We start from the raw sequence: 22,403 nt of genomic DNA, 5'->3' as shown, positions 1-22,403 counted from the left end.
CCTGCCGCCAAGTGGGCTGGAGCGGGGCGGTGCTCCGGCCCGCTGACTGGCGGGGGCTGGACGAGCAAGTTTGTCGCTTTTTTGGCAGAGGCTGGGGAAGACTGGCACGCTTCTTCCCTTGGCGGGTAAGGCCGGCAAAGCGTGCGGCGTCCTGAGGGAAGAAGCGGAGCGGGTGGGGAGAGTGGAGGTGCCCCAGAAGCAGGGACCAGGCGGCGGCGCTTTTACGCGCGCCTGTGCTGTTCTAAGGACGAAGCAGTCGGAAGGGAAACCCCCCGAAGAAGTGAGTTGTTCTGAGGTGGCGGTGGGGTCGTTCGTGTCCCGCGAATAGATAACCCCTTTCGACCAAAGAGTCAGCAGAGTGCAAAGGGGTGAACCCCGTGCACTCGTGTCCCCCCTTCCTTTTGAGTGTGCCCCTCCTCCATGTTGTACGGATTTTGGGAGTAGGTAAGCATTGAATGGGATTTATTAGAGTTGGGGAGGAGGGCGTCTGCTCAGTCTGAACTGAAAGAACACGCACGCCTTCTTTGAATGTTTGTATTCTCACACTAAAAGACACACACGCACACGTGTCCACCTAGAGAAAGTTGCGGCGTCTTTTGTCCACGACTGTTTTGTAACAGAATTCGACTCGCTGAGTGACTGTGGTACAGCCGCTCATTTCGGCCAAAGAGCTCACCAGGTTTGTAGTGATAGAAATGGGGAGAGGAGATCTCTGTATACCCCACCGTGGGTTCCCAGAAAGAAGAGCGGCTGGAAAAACTGCAGCTCAGTATTCAAAATCGGATTCAGTGTAAATGGTCTCTCCTGTATTGGGAGTGACCTGGGGTGTACTTCTGTACTTGGAAGATACCTGGCCCATAGTTTGTTTTCCTCACTTTTAAAACGGAGCATGCTGTTGGTATATTAATGCCTTCTGTTTCTAATTTGCATTTTTATTATTGATTGTAAATCACTTCAAAATGTTCAAAAAGTTATACTGGTTGGCCTGGAAAAGGATGTGTGCCTTTATTATATGTACTTACCTGGGAGCAAGTTCTACTGAACTCTGTGGAGTGTGTTTCTCAGAAGACCAATACAAGATTTCAGTACTAAAGTATTAATTTAAACATCAGCATGGACAAGGAGTGCCAACCTTATAGTGTTCAGAATGAATCTGCAAAACTATAACATGTACAAGTCTATAACAGAAAAGAAATTAAAGATAAAATTGGGGGGGGAGATAAAATAGAATTCTAAACTAGAAGCCTAGAAAACCATGATCAAAATTGCACTGAAAAATATGATATTGGTGTGGTGAGAGTATGGGGAAGAAGGATTGTAAAGGTATTAATGATACTTAAGATTGTTTTAAGGAATAGAACATTGTTAATTATCTTTTAACAATATCTTTAATACGGGGAATTTGTAATCTAGCATAATATCCTATTTCATTTCACATTTTGGAAGAAAGTTTAGGTTACATCATCCAATAGTTCATACTTGATTAGTATTTGATTTTCATGCTGCGGTGCAGTGGATGGCAGGGTTGGTTAGAGAATGATAAACTACTTTTGAAAATAATGTTGGTGATTTTTTTCCTGCTTGCTTCTACCAAGTCTGATAATTTGAAAGGGTTGGTTTCACTTTTTCTAGGCAAACATTTTTACAGCTGTTAGTTAGGATGGGTTCATAAAATTGGTTTTCATTACTTATGGCCACTCTCCATCCTGAAATGAAGCTTGTGCAGAAAACTATTTCTGTGGATAGAGCTGCAGTGATTTCCATAAACATAATATCAGAGAAAAGTATTGTGGCCATAAAAACTGCAACTATTCTGGCTATGACCCTATTCACCATAACTTATGCATTTATTTAATATTTTATACATATAACACACATTTCTTAATACCATACAAGTCTGTCTATCTGAGAGCCAGTTTGGTGTTAAGATGCTGGGCTAGAAACCAGTACATTGAGTTGTAGGCCTCCCTTAAGCATGAAAGCCACTGGGTGATTTTGGGCCTATCACTCTCTCTCAACCCAGCCCATCTCACAGGGTTGTTGTTGTGGAGAACATAGGAGGCAGGAGTATTAAGTATGTTTGCCGCCTTGAGTTGACCCCCCCCCCAAAAAAAGGCAGGATAAAAATTTAATAATAATAACAAAACAACAACTTGCAAGCCTCACATTTCTTCCTGGAGGATATGCAAAATCAGGTTTATTTTAATTCTGAGACCTACCTCTCACATTCAAAAAAATAACGGTGGGACAAATGGTACAAGTCTTTCTTTTCCCCCCACCAAATAGGTCTTAATAATATAGTATTGCTTTTCTTGTTTCTTAGTTTGCAGTTTAATCTCTCTTTACAGATTTTAAGCTATGTGTTGAATGGTCGAAAGAGGCTTGTGGAAAGCTCAAAATACTCTCTGTGTGTGCACAATTCCAGTAGCAGTTTGTGGAAGACTATCAGGTTAATGGTTTCACTGGATCAACCTCTTAGTGTTCCTTTGTGCTCATTACAATTCACATGAGTAAATTTAAACCATCTGCTTTTAACAGCCTTGTCACAATGGATGCAGCCACTGAGAGAAAATTACTTTGTTTTTTAAAATAGTGGACATTACTTGGTTGTAAAAGAAGAGCCAGTGTTAAGATGCTTGACCAGGAATGGGAAGACCCAAGTTCTAATCCTTCCTTAAGTACAGAAGCCAGCTGTGTGACTTTGACCGGTCATTCCCTCTTGGGCTCAAAAACAGTGCCAACCTCTACAACAAACTAGCTGAAAACCAAACCCCTCATTGCATCACACATCAATAAGCTTTGGGGTAAGAACTAGGCAAACACAGTGAAAAACAGGCAGACCTTGCATCCAAGCAGGACAAATGCTAAGAAAAGCAATAGCAACTTGGCTATAGAAGCTTAATTAAAAGAAGAAAGTTGCCTCCCTGTTAATCTGATGCAGATGTTATATGTGTCATATATAAATAGCTGCAGGCTTTAGTTTATTTAATTTGTAGATTAATCTAAAATCTCATATGTCGAGGAACGTGTTTATGTGCTGGCTCTTCTCTCTATCTAAATTTTTAAACCAGTATAGATTTCCTTCAAGCAATAAGGATGCTTGCTATCTCAGAAGGACAGCCAAATTCAGGATTTAGCCACCAGCAAGAAGTCACTCTTTTTCAATTACTAAGCACCACTGTGAATGAACCAGTGGTGTTGATTTAAAATAGGTTTATCTGCTGATGGGATTTGAGTTTGTTTATTCTTAAAGATGTCCACCAGGGAAGTTGTATCTGCTACATTAAAAAAAAAAAAAGTCCTGTGCCTCCTAAAAAGCAAATTTAACTAAATTTAGCTTTTAGGAGTCAAATGTATTATAGTAAAGGCTTTTCTAGGCAATCCTAGTACAAAAAAGCTTTTTAAAAAAGTCCTTTGGTTCTGTTACCTATCCTTGAGCCCTTAGTTAAAAAAAAGGAAAATACTAAATACAGCTTTGTATGAATGAATGGAATTGAAGAAATGTTAAGCATTTTCTTTTAAAAAGCAACAACAGTTGAAGTTTGGATGAAGTGCAGATTCGTCTGAATAATTCATTTTAATCAGTTAAAAAGAACCTCCTTATTCTATTGCAAATATTTGAATTACTTTGTAACTTCAAAATAATAATTAAGTCTTGAGCAACCATAATCAATGTATACTTTTCCACATTTTTCATACTAACGTGCCAGTCACATCTGCTGACTTAAAGGAATCTCTTAGTATTGTGGGTTTACCCATTAATGTTTGTTCTATATATTCTGGATAATCCTTAAGGCAGTTAGACAAATAAGCTTGTCATATCAAATGCTAAGGATGAGAAATGTAACTAAATGAAACGTATTAGCTTTTTTTTTTTTTAAACGGACAATTATGGTAGAAAAAGTATTAAACTAGAGCTGGCCATAGTCTTATAAGTGGCTTTATATTATTACATGCAATAAGCTGCTTGTTTATTGGAGAGAGACTTTTCCACACTACACAATGAAAGCTTTCATACTAGTCCATATAAAAGTGAAATGTACTCAGGCCAGCTTCTGGTGCCAGACAGCTTCCTAACAAACCACTGTTCCCTTGATGTTGGAAGCCTCTTACTGTACACAGACACTCCTCAGGGTTCATATGACAAATATGCAGTTGTTTTACTGTATGTACTTTCAAGGGTATTGAATTAGGCTAAATGCCATGGTTTCTTTAATACTGGGGCATTAGTTACAACTAATCATAAATTTTAAACTGTCTGGGTACCTATCTTGTGCTCTTATATTTAGACAAGCAAAGCGCTAGTAAGAACATCTTTGTTTCCAAAAATCTTGCAGGAATTATGTAAGCACAGTGGACTCTTAGTGGGGAGATCTGCAGAAATGCAGTGGGTAATAGGCAGTCTGGGTCTTTAGAAAGACTGGTCTTTTTCTTAAGCACATCTGATGAAGCTTAATCTCTGGTCATTGAGATACATCACAAAAGGGTCTCAAATCCACTGATTCTTTTTCCCATGCACGTGGAAAGAGAGAAAATGTGTTCTTTTTGGTAATTTATTTTGGGAGTGAGAGTGAAAATGAGAGGAATCTGGCAGCATAACCAGCAGCCAGATACCAACCAGATGAACTTAATGAGTCCAAATACCAGACAAAACAGCAGCCAGGTCATGTCATTGCTTATATTTTGATCATAATATTTACTGTGTTGCTTCACTTTGTTTTTTCGGTGTGGTATTCCTATACAGTTCCTGTACAAAGGACTGCTTTGAAGTCAAGACTGTGAAGTTACGTTGCCTGCCACGTTTGCTTGGATCTCTCATTTTTTGGAAGCTTCCTGCCTCAAAATAGCGAGAAATAATTTCATTGATATTGGACAATTGAACAACTGGATTTTGAAGAGCGCTTCAGGAGCCATCAGAAAGGATAGCAAGGAGGCTGAAGACAAATTTAGCTTCATTTTTCAAACAGTATGTAAAAGTATATACAGTATATACACACAATATCTGCATATTACCACCACCCCCAATCTGTGAATGTGTGTAGGTAGTATCTCTTACATGCAACAGCTATAAATTTGATTGATTGATTCATGGATTGATTAAATAAAGGATCCTTTTCAGAACTTTGCTTCGCTAATCTACTTACCTTCTCCACTTGTTCGCTTGTGGCCAAGTTGAATCCCAATGTTTAGCTAAAAAGCAGTATCTACTAGCTTATGGGCTTCTAATAGCCAGAAAACTGTTAGGAAGGTCCTTGGCTTATCTTCTCTTACATTTTTCTCTCATTGCAGCCTTTAAAAAGAGGCAAATTTATTCTTTTCACTCTTGCTGATCCCTTCTGCTGGATCTCTTTTTGAAGCTTAGTGTCAAGCTCAAGCTTAGGTTCAGCATCTGTGCATTATTATGGCCTTTTAGTTCAAATTATAAAAATAGACTCCCTAACCTGGCAGCATCCAAGCATGCCGGATTATAGCTCCCTTCATCCTGGTGACACAGTGGGTCTTGATGCATTCTCTGGTTCTGAATACATTTGAAGGGCCCTTGAAAAGGCTGCAGCAGAACTGAAACATGATATAAAATAGCATACATGTAAGAATTAGAGATACAGTGTGAAACCCTGGTTGTTGTTGTTTTTGCAAGAAATAATAATTCTTTTTTTAAAATAATATTTTATTGAAATTTTAAAGTTACAAAGTTAAAAGTTAGAAATGAAAAAGAAAATTGAAAATACAAATTATAAAGAAAAGGAAAAGAAAAAGTGAGATAAAGTAAAAAAAAGAAAAAAGATATGAAATAATGAAATAAAGATAATGGCAGAAAATGATAAACTGACTTGCTTATTAAAAGAAAATTCAAATAACTATTACCTTAAAGAATGGAAACCATTGATGGACTATTTGCAAAATGCAGGCGGGGTGAAGATTGCATGGGGATTTGAAGATTAGATTATAAATGTAATGGGATATGTTTTGACAAAGAATTATTCCTACTTAATGTATTAAAAACTAGCACTTATGATAGTCTTATTATTCCTAAGACCAGAGATAGATTGGAAGTTATCTATTTTTCATAAGAAATAATAATTCTAAAGAGGTAAATTACAAGTTAGCTGCTACCTGTATTTCTCTATATACCAATACCTGAACAATAATGGCCCAAATATTATTCAATTTCTCTCTCTCTCTCTCTCTCTCTCCCTCCCTCCCTCCCTCCCTCTCTCTCTCTCTCTCTCCATCCTCTCATAAAATAAAGTCTTTTTTGAGTGAAACTTGATTCCTGATGACTTCTTGGGGAAGCCTATGAAGTTTTCTTGGCAACAAAAAAAGAATTGGTTTGCCATGCCCTTTTTCTGGTGTGTGCACATGTGTGCATTTATTTCCCAGTTTACCTTACAACCTTGAAATTTCCTGGTGTCATCTCATCCTATCCTAACCAACTCTAGCCTTGCTTTGGTTTTTTGAGGTCACCTAGGTGTTATAATCTACAGTTATCATATTTAGATTATAAGATTTACATGCAGTGTTAGTTTCACAGGAAATGATGAAAATGAAAAATACATCGGTGCAAACAGTAGATACTCATATAAAGAGCAAGCTTTGAAAACACTACAATTTAAAATTGTCTTTACTATAGAATCATTATCTTTCATTCCTTTACTTGCTTTGCATGTTGATTCAGATTCCTTGTACAGAATGCAAAATACAAGTGCCACTTCCTTGTCGAGCAGGAAACATTGTAAAATATTTGTTTCTTCATGTAAATACAATTCTTGCAATCCATAATTATAAAAGAAATGTACAGCAGAAAGCTGTGGGCTATAGTGCCCGCAGTCTCTAAATGAAATGAAATTTCTTATATTGTATTTACTGCTTCTTATGGAAGAACCAGTAAAACATGTTACCTTGATATACCTTTTGTATGAATACATTAATACTGTACATCTTAAATTACTATTCAGCTTAGAATGAAAACATACGTTTTGAATTACCCCAGAACATACAAAGTTTTAAAATGCTTAAGGTTTTAAATAGCATATGCCCTTAGTCTAATCATGACTTAGTCCAATGCAGTCAGCCTTATAGGCTTATTGTGTGTGTAAAAGAGAGAACCCACACATGTTATTCAGGCTGTTTGGAAGCAAAGCAGGAGGCAAGATGTAACACATAGAGTTTAGAAAACCAGAGAGTTGAAGTTAGAAGTAAAGGACTGCACTTGTCACTCTTTCTGAGCATGTGTCTGGAGGTTGAGTCATGGCAACTGGACTTCTTTTCTTTTTTGGTTGGAGACATTTCGGTACTTGTCCAAGCAGCTTCTGCAGTCTAAAAGTTCTTCAGAATTTTTAGACTGAAGAAGCTGCTTGGACAAGTACCGAAATGTCTCCAACCAAAAAAGAAGTCCAGTTGCCATGACTCAGCCTCCAGACAATTCCGCTTGGATGACTGAGAATCTTCATAAACTTTCTGAGCATGTAGATTCAAACCTTGAACAGGGGAAAACGAGCTCTGCATTCTTATCCATTCTTCCTCATCCCCATAGCTGGCACCTCTTGCATTCCCTATACAGAATAAAACTCTGTTCCAGAGTACTATCCAATCTGGGAACTGTCTAATATAAGACCTCCCACATAATTAAGGGCTTCTTTGTTGCCACCTTTACTATTAGGTACATCAGGTGTGGGAAACTTTTTTGTACAGCTGGATGGAAGCATTCAATGAGTTCTTAAAAATTAGTTTGATAACCTTCCATTTTTGTTCTTCAGTTTAAGGTGCATTCAGTTCATTTGAAAGTTTATGTTCCTTATTTCTTTTGTTTCCTACTGTTAATCTACAGGAAATAATGCTACCAGTATTCATCAATGTGCTGCTCAATTTCAGCCATAGATTCTGCATCCCTAGCTCTGTTCTCATGTCCGTGGCAAACCCTCTTTTTGTGCTTCATGTTTTAGTGGTATAATTTAGATTTACAGCTGTTAGTACTGAATTGGACCAAGGTTTTTGTTTGTCTGCTTTCTTTCATTTTTGGTCAGTTTAATATAAATTAATATTGGTAAGTCCTTTCTTTTTCAGAATTGCTTGTATGAATTTTGTCTTAATAAGCCTTTTATCTGAATATGGACTAATGGGGATTAGTCTTACTTCTTTTTCTCCATTTTTCTATAGAGCCCTGAGGATGGCAGAAGAAGCCAATCATGTCCATCCAGTGTTTGAACTGGCAGAGGAGAATGAGGGCAAATGGAATAATCATTCCAGGATCTCTCTGGAACATATAGGAAAAAGCACAGATATCAAGGCTTATGTGATAAAGAAAGTGAAGAAAAATTGCAGCTGTAGCCCAGCTAAAGCCAAAGATCTGATTTTCAGTTTTCTCCCAGTACTGACATGGCTTCCCAAGTACAAACTGAAAGAATATTTCTTGGGGGATCTTATGTCTGGCATAATTGTAGGAATTTTGCTGGTTCCGCAATCCATTGCTTATTCCCTCTTGGCTGGCCAAGAACCTATCTATGGTCTGTACACATCATTTTTTGCCAGCATAATTTACTTTCTGTTTGGAACATCCCATCATATCTCTGTTGGCATTTTTGGTGTACTCTGCTTGATGGTGGGAGAAGTGGTGGACCGTGAAGTGCAGAGAGCTGGATACGATTTAGTACCTGATGCTTCTAGCAGTTATCATTCTGATATGAATGACCTCATAAATAACACATTGGTGTCTTGGACTGCCAACCAGACTTCACAAATATTATGTGATAGGAGTTGCTATGCAATTACTGTTGGAGCAACAGTGACTTTCATTGCTGGGGTTTATCAGGTAAGAAGTTGCAGTTAAAGGGTATCCACTTCATCTGTTTTGTGTTCTTTTCCTTTTTTTGTCAAGTGTGCAGAATTGCAGATAGGTTGATACAATAACTGTAGCTTAAGATTTCTCCCTCCTAGGTCCTACAAATATATGGATAGAAGCTTTGGCAACACTGGGTAGATTGCAGTTCTAAGTGCTGTAATTTCAAAGCATCAGGAAGGGGAGCACTAACAATTTTAGTGTTATATCTAAATGTTGAATTAAAAGTATTAATGAACATCTGTAATTCTTACAGATTGGGCCTGGTTACACTTATATTTTGAAATTTATTTGGGAAAATGCTTATTTCTCATTCCCAAATTTAATTTTTTAAAAGTATTTTAGATAAATGTTATATTGCTTGTCTTGCCCAGGATTAGCATTATTAATCCTGAATAGAGGTGTGCAGTACTTGGATCCAAAGCAGAGAGAGATGTTATGCTGCATCCTTAATGCCTTTTCATGATCTGAGTCCTCATGGCTGCCTTACAATCCCAGGAAAAGGTACAGTTCCTTTAAGGAGCTACCAATAGATACAGCAAAGGTCTGCATGCTAGATCTGATGCACCTTTGCTTGTTTTGGATCCAAATACTGCATACTTCCAATACTGAAACTTTGTTTTTCAGCTTAGTAGGATGGACAGAGGATATTTATGAAGTGACTGTGTTGGCTTCTGAATGTGGGGTTGAATTGGGATTTAGTTTTGCAAGATAGAATGCTGGGCTTGGCAGAGAAGACATTGGTTTTATCACCTCTTAGCTAATGATTGACATGGGTGAACTTTCAGGACCCTGGATTTCTGGAGAACAAGGACACTGAATTCTACTTCACTTGAACATATTGCATTTGTTTGTCTTCACCTCCCTATCTTTTTTCCTTCATGCTATCAGCTACTATATACAAAAGAACTATAACTCATACCTTTCTTGTGCTTTTTAATTTGTACTTTCTGAGTCAATCCACAGATTTAGGACTACTTTGGTCCACTGATCAGTTGCCATATGCATCTAGTCTAATCCCTGTTTGTGAAATGGGGAGCGGATTCTGTTCTTCTCATGATATTCAGTGGTCAAAATGTGTGGTATCACTATGCATATTGATTTAATGTTTAATAACTGTGTAAAAAGAGCCAGTCTGGTATTGTGGTTAAGGCACCAGTAGACTGTACAGTTCTAGTCCTGCCTTTGGCATGAAGCCAGCTGGGTAACATTGGGCCAGTCATTCTGTCTCAGCTCTAGAAAGAAGACATTTGCAAACCACTTCTGAAGATCTTGTCAAGAAAACTGCAGGGACTAGTCAGGCAGTCTACTTGAGTCACTACCAGGAATCAACACTGACTCAAAGGTACACATGCGCACACACCCTCTGTGTAAAAAACACAATAGCTCTAGTTGTATAAAATGTGCTTCTTACAAACATGTCATCAGACAAAATTTATATCAAAGTAAACACATGCATATCACAATTTTATGATGTATAATGTAAGAGAGGATTAAGTGGCATTTTAAAGAAAAGCTCAGTAAAATATTGGTAATTTAAGAATCTTCAGTCTTCTGAAACATACAAATCTAAAGATCTTTTAAAAAGAGAAACAAGGAATTTCTCATAGTAATAGCAATAAACATGTTGAAGAATTGAAACAAACACAAAGCTAATTGTAATTTTGAATAGCAGCATAATATATTATGACATGTCTAATAACATGTTGCATCATCTTTCAGCCTCATTTCCTTGGTAATATAGAAGTGTCATCTAAACTTTGGCTTTTCTCTTCAGGTTGCTATGGGCTTCTTCCAGGTGGGCTTCGTCTCTGTGTACCTCTCTGACTCCTTGCTCAGCGGATTTGTTACCGGTGCTTCCCTCACCATCCTTACCTCACAAGCCAAATACCTCTTGGGCCTAAACATTCCACGGAGTAATGGCATTGGTTCCCTTTTGACGACATGGATAAACATATTCAAAAACCTCCATAAGACCAACATCTGTGACCTCATCACCAGTTGCTTGTGCCTTCTTGTTCTTATCCCAACAAAAGAGCTGAATGAGCGGTTCAAATCAAAACTCAAGGCTCCCTTGCCCACTGAGCTCTTCGTGATCATAGCAGCCACACTGGCTTCTCATTTTGGGAAGCTGAAAGAGAAATATGATTCCAGTGTGGCTGGACACATACCAACTGGATTTCTGCCACCACAATCACCAGATTGGAGTCTAATTCCCAGCGTGGCTATGGATGCAGTGGCCATAGCCATTATTGGCTTTGCCATCACTGTATCTCTTTCAGAGATGTTTGCCAAGAAACATGGCTACACAGTTAAACCCAACCAGGAAATGTATGCCATTGGTTTCTGCAACATCATCCCGTCTTTCTTTCATTGTTTCACAACCAGCGCAGCCCTAGCCAAGACTTTAGTTAAAGAGTCAACAGGCTGTAGGACTCAGATCTCTGGTGTGGTGACTGGTTTGGTCATCTTGTTAGTTCTGCTTGTGATTGCTCCCCTGTTCTATTCACTCCAGAAATGTGTGCTAGCAGTCATAACCATTGTCAATCTCAGAGGAGCCTTGCGAAAATTTGGTGACCTGCCAAGAATGTGGCAGTTAAGCAAAATTGACACAGTGATCTGGTTTGTCACTATGTTATCTTCAGCACTAATAAGCACTGAACTTGGTCTTCTTATTGGGGTCTGTTTTTCAATGATATGTGTCATTCTGCGGACACAAAACCCAGAAGGACAGCTACTTGGTTTGGTACCAGAATCTGAAATCTATGAACCCCTCCCTGCCTACAGTGGCCTTCAAGTTAAGGCAGGCATCAAAATTTTTCGCTTTGAAGCACCAATATACTATGCTAACAAAGAGAACTTTAAGTCCATGCTATACAAAACGACTGGAGTCAATCCTTCATTGGAACTGGCAGCAAAGAGAAAGCTAGAAAAGCAGAAGCTTACTGAAAAATCAGATGGTGCTAGCAGAAAACAGGTCGAAACTTCAGTGCAACTTGTCTCTCAGCAAATAGAATTCCATACGCTAGTAATAGACTGCTGTGCAGTTCAGTTCTTGGATACAGCAGGGATCCATACCCTCAAAGAAGTTCGAAAGGATTATGGCGAAATTGGCATCCAGGTGCTGCTGGCTCAGTGTAATCTTTCTGTGAGGGACTCCTTACAGCGAGGGGAATATATTAAAAAGGGAGAGAAGCATTTTCTCTTCCATAGTGTGCACCAAGCTGTGGAATATGCACTGTATACCTATAGGCATAATGGAAGCAGTTCCTCTGAAATGTAATGTAAGTAAAAGCTTCATGTTTAATGAGACCTACAATGCTGGGCATTGTATATCTCACAAAGTGGTAAAGGACTATTCCTTTTTTTCACATCCTGTTGATCATACAAGATTATAAACAAATATGTTTTTACATTTTATTTTGCTCTGCTGAGTAGACCACTGAGGAAATAGTGATGAATGCTATGAATGAGGTGGTGTGGATAACTACATTCATAACTTGTGCTTGGCTAGAAGAAATACTCAGAAGTTTAGTGAGCCTCACGAAATGGGTCCTTCTGGTTTGGATGCCTTTAGGGCCCAAAGTTTTTATCCCACCCTGTGCTGGGCAGGTAGTGTGGCCTTTCAGGATACTCCTTTTTTCACAGAAGGAAAGATTTCTGCTTCCTTATACTCTACCCCCCCTCTCCTTCTTGCCCTCCATTGGTACCTCTCAGGGGAATACTTCTGAATTATGTGGGTGTGTCATGGTACGCTATTTGGGGAGGAGAGAGTATTTCAGAAAAATTGAAGTCCATCTGATTTGGGACATTTCTCCCCACTTTAGGAATCTCACCCCACATGCTGAGAAAGGCCCCCAGGATAAGCTGTTTGTGGAATTAGGTGGCCATAGTCATGGAGTAGGGAAGAGAAGGTGTTTCTGTCAACATCTCCATTCACTTTCCTTAAGTGTGAAGACCATGTTGTTTTATTGAACTGACAATTTCAACTTGAGTTTTCTTCATAATTCAAGACAGAGCAATTTGGATTCTGATTTTTTTATGCCTTAGTCTGTCTAAGAAATGACTGAAAATATATGTATACCTGAGTTCTAAAATGAACCTGAGTTTTGAAAAAGGTTTTATTACCTGTTTTTAAATCAATCATATGCCTTTATTGGGTTTCAAAGGCCATATCATTGGATATTACATATTTTAGAGTTTTAGGTGTGTCATTTGAAATACACTCTATGAAGCCACTAGATACTTAGTCTGTTTAGATATTATTTAGGAAACAGAAACATTGACTTCTTTTAGCAAAATGAATGGATGCTGGCCAGGGTAGTTAGAACATGTAAGCTCTTCCTCTGTCTGCCCCTCAAAAAAGATCTTCCAGTACTGGTGAATAATCATTTTTCCAGATATAGACTTTCATTGTACTTTTTTTCCTGTATGTTCCCCAAAACTTTGCAGAAATAAGACATATTAATTCTTTTGAAATTCTCACAGGATAGATATATGAAACACTAACTGAAAATGAAATAAAAGTTTTATTGACACATCTTAAATCAGAAATTCCTTTCCATTACTTATTTCAGTGCTAGAGCTTTTGTAAAGGGTATTGAGGGTTTTTGATTCTGGTGGAACAGGGCTTTGCTTAGATATAGAGAAACTTTGCAATTTCTGCATTGCTACTAATAGTTTTCTTGGCACAAAAGGGAAGGGCTGTAACCATTATTAAAGAATAATTCCTTTACAGTCTCTTTTGGAAAGAATTGAAATCTGTCACAGATAACAGCAAAGGTAAAATGTCTATTGAGTTACAGAGTTTATTGCCAAAATAGGATTATTCCCTGCTTCCCAGAAGCATATCGTAATTATCTATGTCTGAATAATGGAGCTAAGATCCACAAAATATATAGAACTTTGATATTTAAAAATCTGAACAATTTTAAGCTTATTTCATTGACTTAGAAAGAAACTTTCATTTTTTCTAAGTGATCTGAAAAAATGTTAGTGGACTTGAACAGAAGAGATGGATATTCATAAGACTAAAAGCAGTCAAAGTTTCTCCTACTCAAAGTATTTCCAAAAAAGGATCAGAAGGATGCCCATCAATAAAGCATGAAGGCATTATTTTTCTTCTGTGTTCAGTAGTATCCTGAAGACTTCATGAAACTATAGCAACCAGTGGCTCTTTATATATCTTTCCTCTGTGACTTTGTGTAACCCAGAGATAGGCAGCCAAGTGCCTGGCAGCCCCACTGTACCAAGAATTCCTCCTTGGGTAGCTGCTGGGCTCTGTGCCCCACCTGGATATTTTTAAATATTATTTTAATTTTAAAATAATTACATGGAATGTCTCTAGGGCAAGAGGAGATAGAATGCTATAATTTGCTGGTAAATCCATGTTTTGTGACTGGCTGTGCCCATCTTAACAGCCATTTTGTGAGAGCACCCATAACCACCTCTCAAAATTCCAAACATGCCCAACAGCTGAAAAGGGTTGCCCATATTTAGACCGACCTCCAAAAGCCACCCTAAACTGTGGACACCATGGTGACTTTGTAAGAGAAATTCTGTTTGCAAGTGTACATTTCTTTACCCATTCCGCTTATTGCCAGTCAATTCTGATGGATAATATTAAATCCTAATGTTATGAATTAAGGAAGACAAAGGTATGCCCACCTGCTATTACGTGCAGTCTGCAATTTACGGCTAAATCCCTAGGGGGCACAGTTTACTAGAGAAATATCTGCCTGATTTCTTCTTTTTTTTAATGATTAAGAATCTTCCATGTCTAACTTCAAAAGATACAGTAAATTGCAGTGGGGTTGAATGCATTTATTTGTTTATGCCTTCTGGGAGATAATAATGCATTTTCACTGTCACTCTTGTATAATAAATAATAATTTTAGGAAGAGGGTTCTTGGCTTTTTTAAGATTACCATAAAATTACTTTCATTGTTTTAAAACCTTTGATCTTGTGGAGTACTATGAAACAATATATTGAAGCCTTATTATTAAGAAGAGAAGAATATACATTATCATAGTTACTAAAAACAACTCATAACTGGAAAGCACACTGCACTAAAGATACTGTATTGAAATTGGTGTAGTTCCCTTAAAATGAAAAGGCCTAGACTGATTTGGAAAGCCTGTGGTCTTCGTTGTGACCGTCCCCTCCTCTGGTCCTATTTCCACTGCTTCATGTTGTTTTCGGTTAGTTTGTCAAGGAAACTGAAGATATATTCCCTCAGAATTACAGGTCTTCTCGTTTTGAGTTTGCATTATAAAAGTCATAGTTAAGTAGTTTCTACAGCCTTCAAGTTTATTACATTCTGATGGAAGCTTTTTGTTTCACTTGGGATTGACACCTTTTTCCTTAGAAATATTTTGTCCTTAGTAAATGCACTCTAGGGAGACAGCAGACAGTGTTTATATAGCTATTTTCCAGGGAAGTAGGGATCTTTGTCATCCAGTCATCTTTGAAAAGAACCATAGATGTAAATCCTTCTGATGTTGCATCCTGAGATGAGGAAATTGTTAGTAGCAGTCCACCAGTGATTTCCAAAAACTAGTATGGAAAATAGTCTTAAGGAATAAAGCTGTTTTCCATGAAGGTCCTCAGGAAGCTTAGGTTTAGGAACAGAAAAATTCAACAGAAAATTGATAGGTTCACGCATTTCATAAAGGCATGAGGTAGGGTTTTCTGTCTTAGTATGTGATATGAACCTAGCCACTGTAGCTACCTGGTAAACTCTGGTTAATCAAAAAACATGGCTTAGTACAAGTGACAACCTGACTTAAATAAAATTAATGTGAATGTAGAAAGCTGGAGATACTATTTTTATTATCACCCTCACTACTGCTGAACTCAAATTACTTTGTCGTGTGCATCCAGTGGTTTCTCTCTGTGCACTGCTGGGTCTATGTCTCCTTGCAAGGTTGAAGTAACTATGATTCCTAATTCCAAAATCTAACTCCAGCTTCTGGGCCAAATTAAAGAGTCTTTGCAGCCATTGGGATTTGCTCCTGACACCATAGGAGGACAATGGTAGTAAAAAGGTGGGAATTTCATCTGTAGGACCAACTTTTTTGAATGAGATTATGCAGTCTGCTCAACAACCTGTTGTATTTAATGAAGTTAAAATGAATTTTTAATGAGCAAGACTTTTTCCCCCCTACTGAGACCTTTTAAGATCAAAAAGGCCTCTTACAGCCTTTGCCATCTGGTGAGATGGAAGTTAATTTTAGGGAGAATGTTTCTGTATGGTAACAGCAAGAGAAATTAATATCCATAAAACTTCAATTATAAACTCAATGTGGAATCTTTTTCCCTCTTAGAGATGCTGCTTATAGCTGTTTCTGTTGCTTCTTGAATATCTAATACACTATAAATGCTGGCATTCAATAATTGAATATATTTTAAAATTATACTTTTAATAAGTGTCATAGTACTAATTTTAATCTGCATTTTACAAGTTTGAAACGATAAACTTTGTAAGCATTCCTGCTTGAAAACTTTCTCTTAATTGCCTTGCCACTATTTTAGTTACATGATGTGCCCTAAGCAACTTCGGTGTTTGCTTTTTCGCAGAAATGCAGAAGTGTGGACCAAAAGAGGCATGAATGTGACTTGCAATGAATGTAGCTATTATTTTTATCTCTCTGCCTTGCTAATTTATTTTTTAATAGATCTTTCTTTCATTTGCAAAAATATTTTTGAAAGGCTGCTACAATTTTTTTCCCCACAGGATATGCTCTATATCTTCATTTGCAAGCATTTTACACTGTATTCTCCTAATGGTAGTACAGGTAGTCCTCACTTAACAACCACAATAGGCACCAGAAAATTGGTTAAGGGGGGAAGTCATTAAGCGAGTCAACACGTGACAGGACCTGATCTTACGACCATTTTATGATGGCCGCTAAGTGAATCACTGCAGTCATTAAATGAATCACATGCTCGTTAAGCAAATCCAGCTTCCCCAATGGATTTTTTTTGTCAGAATTCACTTAATGACCACATGATTCACTTATTGGCCACATGATTCACTTAATGACCATCATAAAACAAATCATGATCACAGACTGGGGTGGTGGTGCGATGGTTTGCGATGGTCGTAAGTGCGAGTACAAGTCATAAAGCACTTTTTCTGAGGCCGTTGGTAACTTCAAACCATCATTGAAGGAATGGCTGTTAAGTGAGGACTACCTATATATACATGTGTGCCTTTCTTTTATCACTTGCCACCACAGATTTATTTAAAAGCCATCTTGCCCTGAGGGGAGAAGAGCAAGAATAGTTCTGGGGACTGGACTGATGATTCCAGTAGATGCAACTAAAGTGGTTCAGGTACCACTACAGAGCTATTTATTTGCAGACCACCTTGTCCCTGGATACATCAGATGACTGGTGGAAGATAACAGCATGAAAGAGCGGGTGAGATCACATGTCAATTCTCTTATAATTAGGAAACTCAGCTGGTACAAATAAAGTTACTTGAGTTTTTTTTGAACAACATGTCATTACACATTGTTCTAGGTATTTCAGTGAGAAGTGATCTAAAAGTATAATAATTATTTGAACAGCTGTGTGCTGTATTAGGAACATCAGTATGCTGATACTGGAAGCAATTCACAGAAGCTAAATTTGTAGTTGCGGTCCTTTGGATTGCTGTTACTATTAGCCACTGTACATTGGTATGTTCTTTCTAAATGAGAACAGTTCCTCTGTTGTATGTGATTGTGCAGAATTAAAAATAGGGAGATTTTCTTTTATTTTATACTGTTGACTTTCGGGTGGTAGGCCTCCAGATATCTGGATGCAATCTGCATCTTCGCTTTTACTAGATGTCCTTCGTACAGATTAGGGTGATAACATTTTCACAATTGGGCTGCACTTAATATTTGGGTTGGGGAAAAGAAAAGGCCACAGGGGCAGGATTATCATGCAAAACAGCAGGGCTGTTTTGTGATACAATTGAAAGTAAAAGGGTTCCTCGAACAATGTTTTACAGGATTATGTGCAATATTATGCAAGCAAGCTACAGCTTACGTAAAGGGGTTTCTCTTTGCATCTTACCTGAAGCTCCTCAGCAGAAATGAATCTTTTTCACTGAGTTGATGACCCATAGATCACAGATGCACAGACCTCCAAAAATTGCTACCAAATTGTATTTTTTAATGTGACAGAAGGGGGAAATTATTAAATACATGGGGAACAAAACAATTAATTATGTAGATGAAATTAAATAAAATGTATTATGTGTTCTGGCCTCACATACTATCTGGAACGGACCAGCAAAAGTTATATATTGCTGCCATATATATATATATATATATATAACCCTAATCATGGTTGGTTGTTACAAGAACAAACTCTGCATCTGTATAGCAACCCCTCCAAGTAATCATTTGCTAACTTGTAGCAACCAGGATTTGCTGGTTTTAGTGTGAACTGGCAAACTTACAATATGCTGCAGACTAGGCAATAACTAATTAGTGATGCATGACCTGAAAGTTGGCTATGTGACAACAGAGTGGAGTTTAGCATTACATATGAACTAACTGTTGTTTTACCTCAAAGTTATATCTTTCATTGACTACTACAGTAGGTCTCAAAAATCTAGATTACTTAAAGAAATCTAAGATATATGCAGTTATATAATTGCATTTATATAATTACTGTGTTTCAAGTCAGGATGTGCAGCACTTTAGTCAGCTGAGGGGGCTGGGGGGATTAGATTCCAAAAGTGGATGGATCTAGGATGGTGGAAAAATCACTTAGAACCTTTTAAACATTTTCATGATGCTAATTTTGTAAAAGTTTCATAATGCTTTGCAAAAGCTCTAAATACAATAAAATATTAAAGGACCATCAGATGGACTATATAAATTACCAACCAGATCTTTTGTTCCTTTGTTTTTTGTTTTTTAAATATTACAAGTTCAGAATCTATCATGTAACAATTGGCTCTTTTGGAGATCGCTTTGCTCAGGAAAAAGTCATCCCTGTTCAATATTAGAGCTTGTAAAAGAACATTAAGAATCAAGATTAAATAATGAACACACTGATATTTTAATGTCATTCATATCTGAGATTAATTACGTGTTTAGCACCTATGCTATGAAATATTTCTGTTTATTTCATTTATTTATCATGACCTTTACAAGGTTTTTCACAACTTCTTGAAATTTAAATAATGCTTCAGAGATTTCATTTAGGAGCCCTGAAAATTAATATCTCATTTCTCAAACTCTTTTATTGGGTTTGCCACGTACATGTCATAGGGCAGCTTGAATGAAGAGCATGGCACATTATATTCTAGGAAAGAATGATTAATTTTTCAGGCTGCTTTGAAAATTGTAGCTTTTAAAAAAAACTTAGATTATAGAAATAATTGTGCACTATTCAGATGCTCTCAAATTAATAGTGATTTAATGACGGAATGGGGCTGCTGTTTGTATCTCATCAGAGTTACAGGATTTTTCTGTAAATGGAAAGCTGATTGCTTTTATATACAAAAATAAGAGAGTGTTTATGGGGAGATATTCTTGTACATTGCAGATTCTTATTAACATGCAATTTTATTAGTTATTTCCAAAGAAGTGGAATAATAAAACTGGACAAGTGGGCTGTTGACCAATATGCAAATCAGCCAATATGGTCACAGTTCAGTTATTTATTTTTGTGGAAGTTGTGCAATATCCAAAGACATGGGTGGATGACAAGGTTTATGGCAAAACAAATGAAATCACAATTTTTCTGGGTACTCAACTCATATTTTCTTATGTGTACTTTTCAGATGCAAGATACACATTGCTTAAATTCTTGGCTGGGAATGTGAGGAGATAGGGAATGAAATCTGTATGCCTCACTATTGACTCTTTTACGAGCTTCTAAAATAATAGCTAATGAGTTATTACAAAGGAAGAGAACTTATCACCCATAATTGGTGATAAGCCTAAGAAAAATAATCAGTGGAAATCGTAACAAGATGTAACCTCATCCGCTTTACAAAAGTTTTATTAAATTCATTGCATTATGGATAAAATGTTTAATTATTTTGCTACCTGTATGATTGTACAAATACAATTCTCACTTAGTTACTTTTTTTAAAAATGTGCTAATTATGTAGGAAGTATAGAAGAATTCAGATATTATGAAAAGTAGGTATATTACGATATTTTAAAAAACTCTGGAAATTCCAAATAATCTGCTTGTCCTTAAGCATTGGCAGAATCCTCTGCTTTGAGGTTTTTTTCTGTGGATTCAAAATTCTAGGTGGAAATATGCATTAAACTCTTTTCCTTCAACTGTTTATTGCCATAAGTAAAGCAAGAGAATAGTGCAGTTTTCTTCCTCTTTTAACTTTACATTAGTTACAGTATGGTTTTCTGTGCATCTGCTCATCTACTGAAAGAAATGGTGCACTTCGTAGCATCTGAATATAGTTTCCTATAAAACAGCTAGTTAAAAAGTAGCAGATATTTGTGAACGTAAATAGAAATGCAAATTGGAAGAAATTTTGTCTCCTGCCTTCTCTGCGCTGGCAAATGTCTAAATCCATAGATAGATAGATAGATAGATAGATAGATAGATAGATAGATAGATAGATAGATAGATAGATAGATAGTTAGATAGAGCAAAATTGCTGTTGAACTCCAGAAATTAAAGTGGTTAAGGACGCCCATTTAATGTAGTGGTTAAAATGTTAACGAGTCTCAAGGACATCTGCTTTGGTTTTTCTCACTCAACCCAGGAGCTTACTGTTGATTTGGCAGCTCACTTCAAATGGTTGTTGTGGTGATGAAATGAGAGATAACTTCCATTTATGCTGCCTTGAACCACAATGTTAAACTTCGGTTATTAATATACAGGTAGGTCTTGATTGGTGTGGTGAATGAATCCCACAAAATGGTTGCAATATTCGAATTTGCACTATTCAAAGTGATATTTCTGTGGAAAATATGGTAATTGGTTCCAGCTCAACAGAAATAGGCAATGAAAAACTTTAGACATACATTTTTATATGAATATTAATGAAATATTACAGTAAAGGATGAAAATTATACTATAAGGTTAACAAAGTCACAGAGTAGTTATAGAAAGCAAAATAAAAACAAAACAAAAAATCTACTGTAGATTCAGGCATTCCAACATCTCATCCTATTTTAATGCTGCTATGACCACATTCATGTTGTTTAACTACATCAATTTTTTTCTCTAATAATTAGGCCCTTTTTAAAACTTGAACTGTTTTCCACTGATGGGATCTTCCTTTTCTCCATTTTGCACACATGAAGATTGCCTCAATTTCGCATGTGTTAGCTTTGTATTAACTGAACTTTGGGTTGCATTGAATATGACCAGGTATCAACTTACAATTTGCACTAAATAGAATATTGCATTATTCAAACACTAATCACAACCTACCTGTATAGTATTGGTTTTTATTAGGTTATTTAGAAACTGTAAACTCACAACATTGTTTGGCATTTTTAAAACAAACATTTTGTTGTATTTTGTCCAAATGTATATATTATGTAGGGGTTTTTTGTATAGCGAAGATCAAAGTGTAAAAATTCAGTAACCAAAGAAATGGGAAGCAAATGTTGCCTTGTATATTGCCATTTGTACTATTGCATTCAAGCATTGAAAATGTAACACTAGTTTCTTTCACATGTTTCAAATATCTCAGAAAATTTTGAATCTGTTTTCATAAGATTGTTTTATAAAAATATTTACCAATAAAAATACTGTATAATACTATTAATGTCTTGTGCTGTTGTTTTGTCCCATTGAACAAATTTTCAGAATTCAAAAACTGCAGCATGTCTATAATTATAGGATGCAGCTGGAGGATATGTTTGTGCAATCACTTTATAAGTCACTGTGTCAGTACACAGTGCAAAACAAATAATCAGAAAAGAAGAGAGATTGCTTTTATCTCAGTTCTTTCTCCCAGCTATTTTTCTTCTCAATGGGAGTCAGATCAAAAAGCTTCCACTGGGATTAAAACCTATTAAGTGAAAAGTTTCAGGGTGAAGTATGGATTGGAAAAGTAATTTCTGTCCATGAAGGAAAGTTTCAAGTTGGACTTGCTCCTAGTAATGTTATGAATACTTCCATATAGATTTTTTTAGCAGCAGTACAGAAGAGGTTTGCCTTTCCCTCTGTGAATGATGTTGTTCTGACTTCCCAGTTTAGCATACTACAAAATTCCCTGTAGTTCTAGCATTCAAGTACTAACTAGGCCTTACCCTACTTAGCTTCCAAGCCCAGACACAGTATGCCAGCTGCTATCTCCTGAGACCATCTGTCCATGCTGCCTTTCAACTAACTTCCAATCTCTAACTTCAGTTTTCTAACAACCAGTGTGGTGTTATGGAGGATTGGGGAGACCTAGATAGAAACCCACTGTCACCTATAAGAGTTTGGGGCTAGTCTCAGCCTCTCATACCACTGGCTCTTAAAAAGGCAGTAGTCTATCCACTCAAGAAACCATGACTGGATCTAACAGATAATTTTTGTCCCAACTCCAGCTTTTCTTGTAAGGGAAGTTTGTTTAGAAGGTGGTTG

The 22,403-nt window shown here is 37.0% G+C and overlaps 1 protein-coding gene across 4 annotated transcripts; it reads left to right on the top strand.

Annotated features, from left to right (window-relative positions):
• The first annotated feature begins 13 nt into the window (after positions 1-13).
• LOC103050136 (sulfate transporter) lies at positions 14-21,584 on the top strand. 4 transcript variants are annotated; one of them, XM_088133645.1, is made up of 5 exons: positions 136-444; positions 4,745-4,966; positions 8,158-8,809; positions 10,614-12,120; positions 17,078-21,584. In XM_088133645.1, exons 3-4 carry the CDS (start codon positions 8,168-8,170, stop codon positions 12,117-12,119), a joined length of 2,148 nt encoding a protein of 715 aa, XP_087989771.1. In that variant the 5' UTR covers positions 136-444; positions 4,745-4,966; positions 8,158-8,167; the 3' UTR covers position 12,120; positions 17,078-21,584. The 4 variants fall into 4 exon arrangements, with proteins under 4 accessions (XP_015743945.1, XP_087989771.1, XP_007430404.1 ...); XM_015888459.3 differs by lacking the exon at positions 136-444 and adding an exon at positions 14-125 and having other exon boundaries at positions 10,614-21,584; XM_007430342.4 differs by having other exon boundaries at positions 136-280; positions 10,614-21,584.
• The last annotated feature ends 819 nt before the right edge of the window (positions 21,585-22,403 follow it).

The sequence above is a fragment of the Python bivittatus genome, unplaced genomic scaffold, assembly GCF_059951505.1.
Source record: "Python bivittatus isolate LINGU-HERP-01145 unplaced genomic scaffold, Pbiv_v1 ctg000080_np1212, whole genome shotgun sequence".
Lineage (NCBI taxonomy): Eukaryota > Metazoa > Chordata > Lepidosauria > Squamata > Pythonidae > Python > Python bivittatus.
This window is presented reverse-complemented; position numbering and strand designations above follow the sequence as displayed.

Bases quoted from the DNA above. Each gene is read 5' to 3' on its own strand.
- LOC103050136 (XM_015888459.3), top strand. From the start codon at position 8,168: ATGGCAGAAGAAGCCAATCATGTCCATCCAGTGTTTGAACTGGCAGAG. The intron at 8,810-10,613 runs GTAAGAAGTTGC...TTTTCTCTTCAG, and splicing joins TCATTGCTGGGGTTTATCAG to GTTGCTATGGGCTTCTTCCA.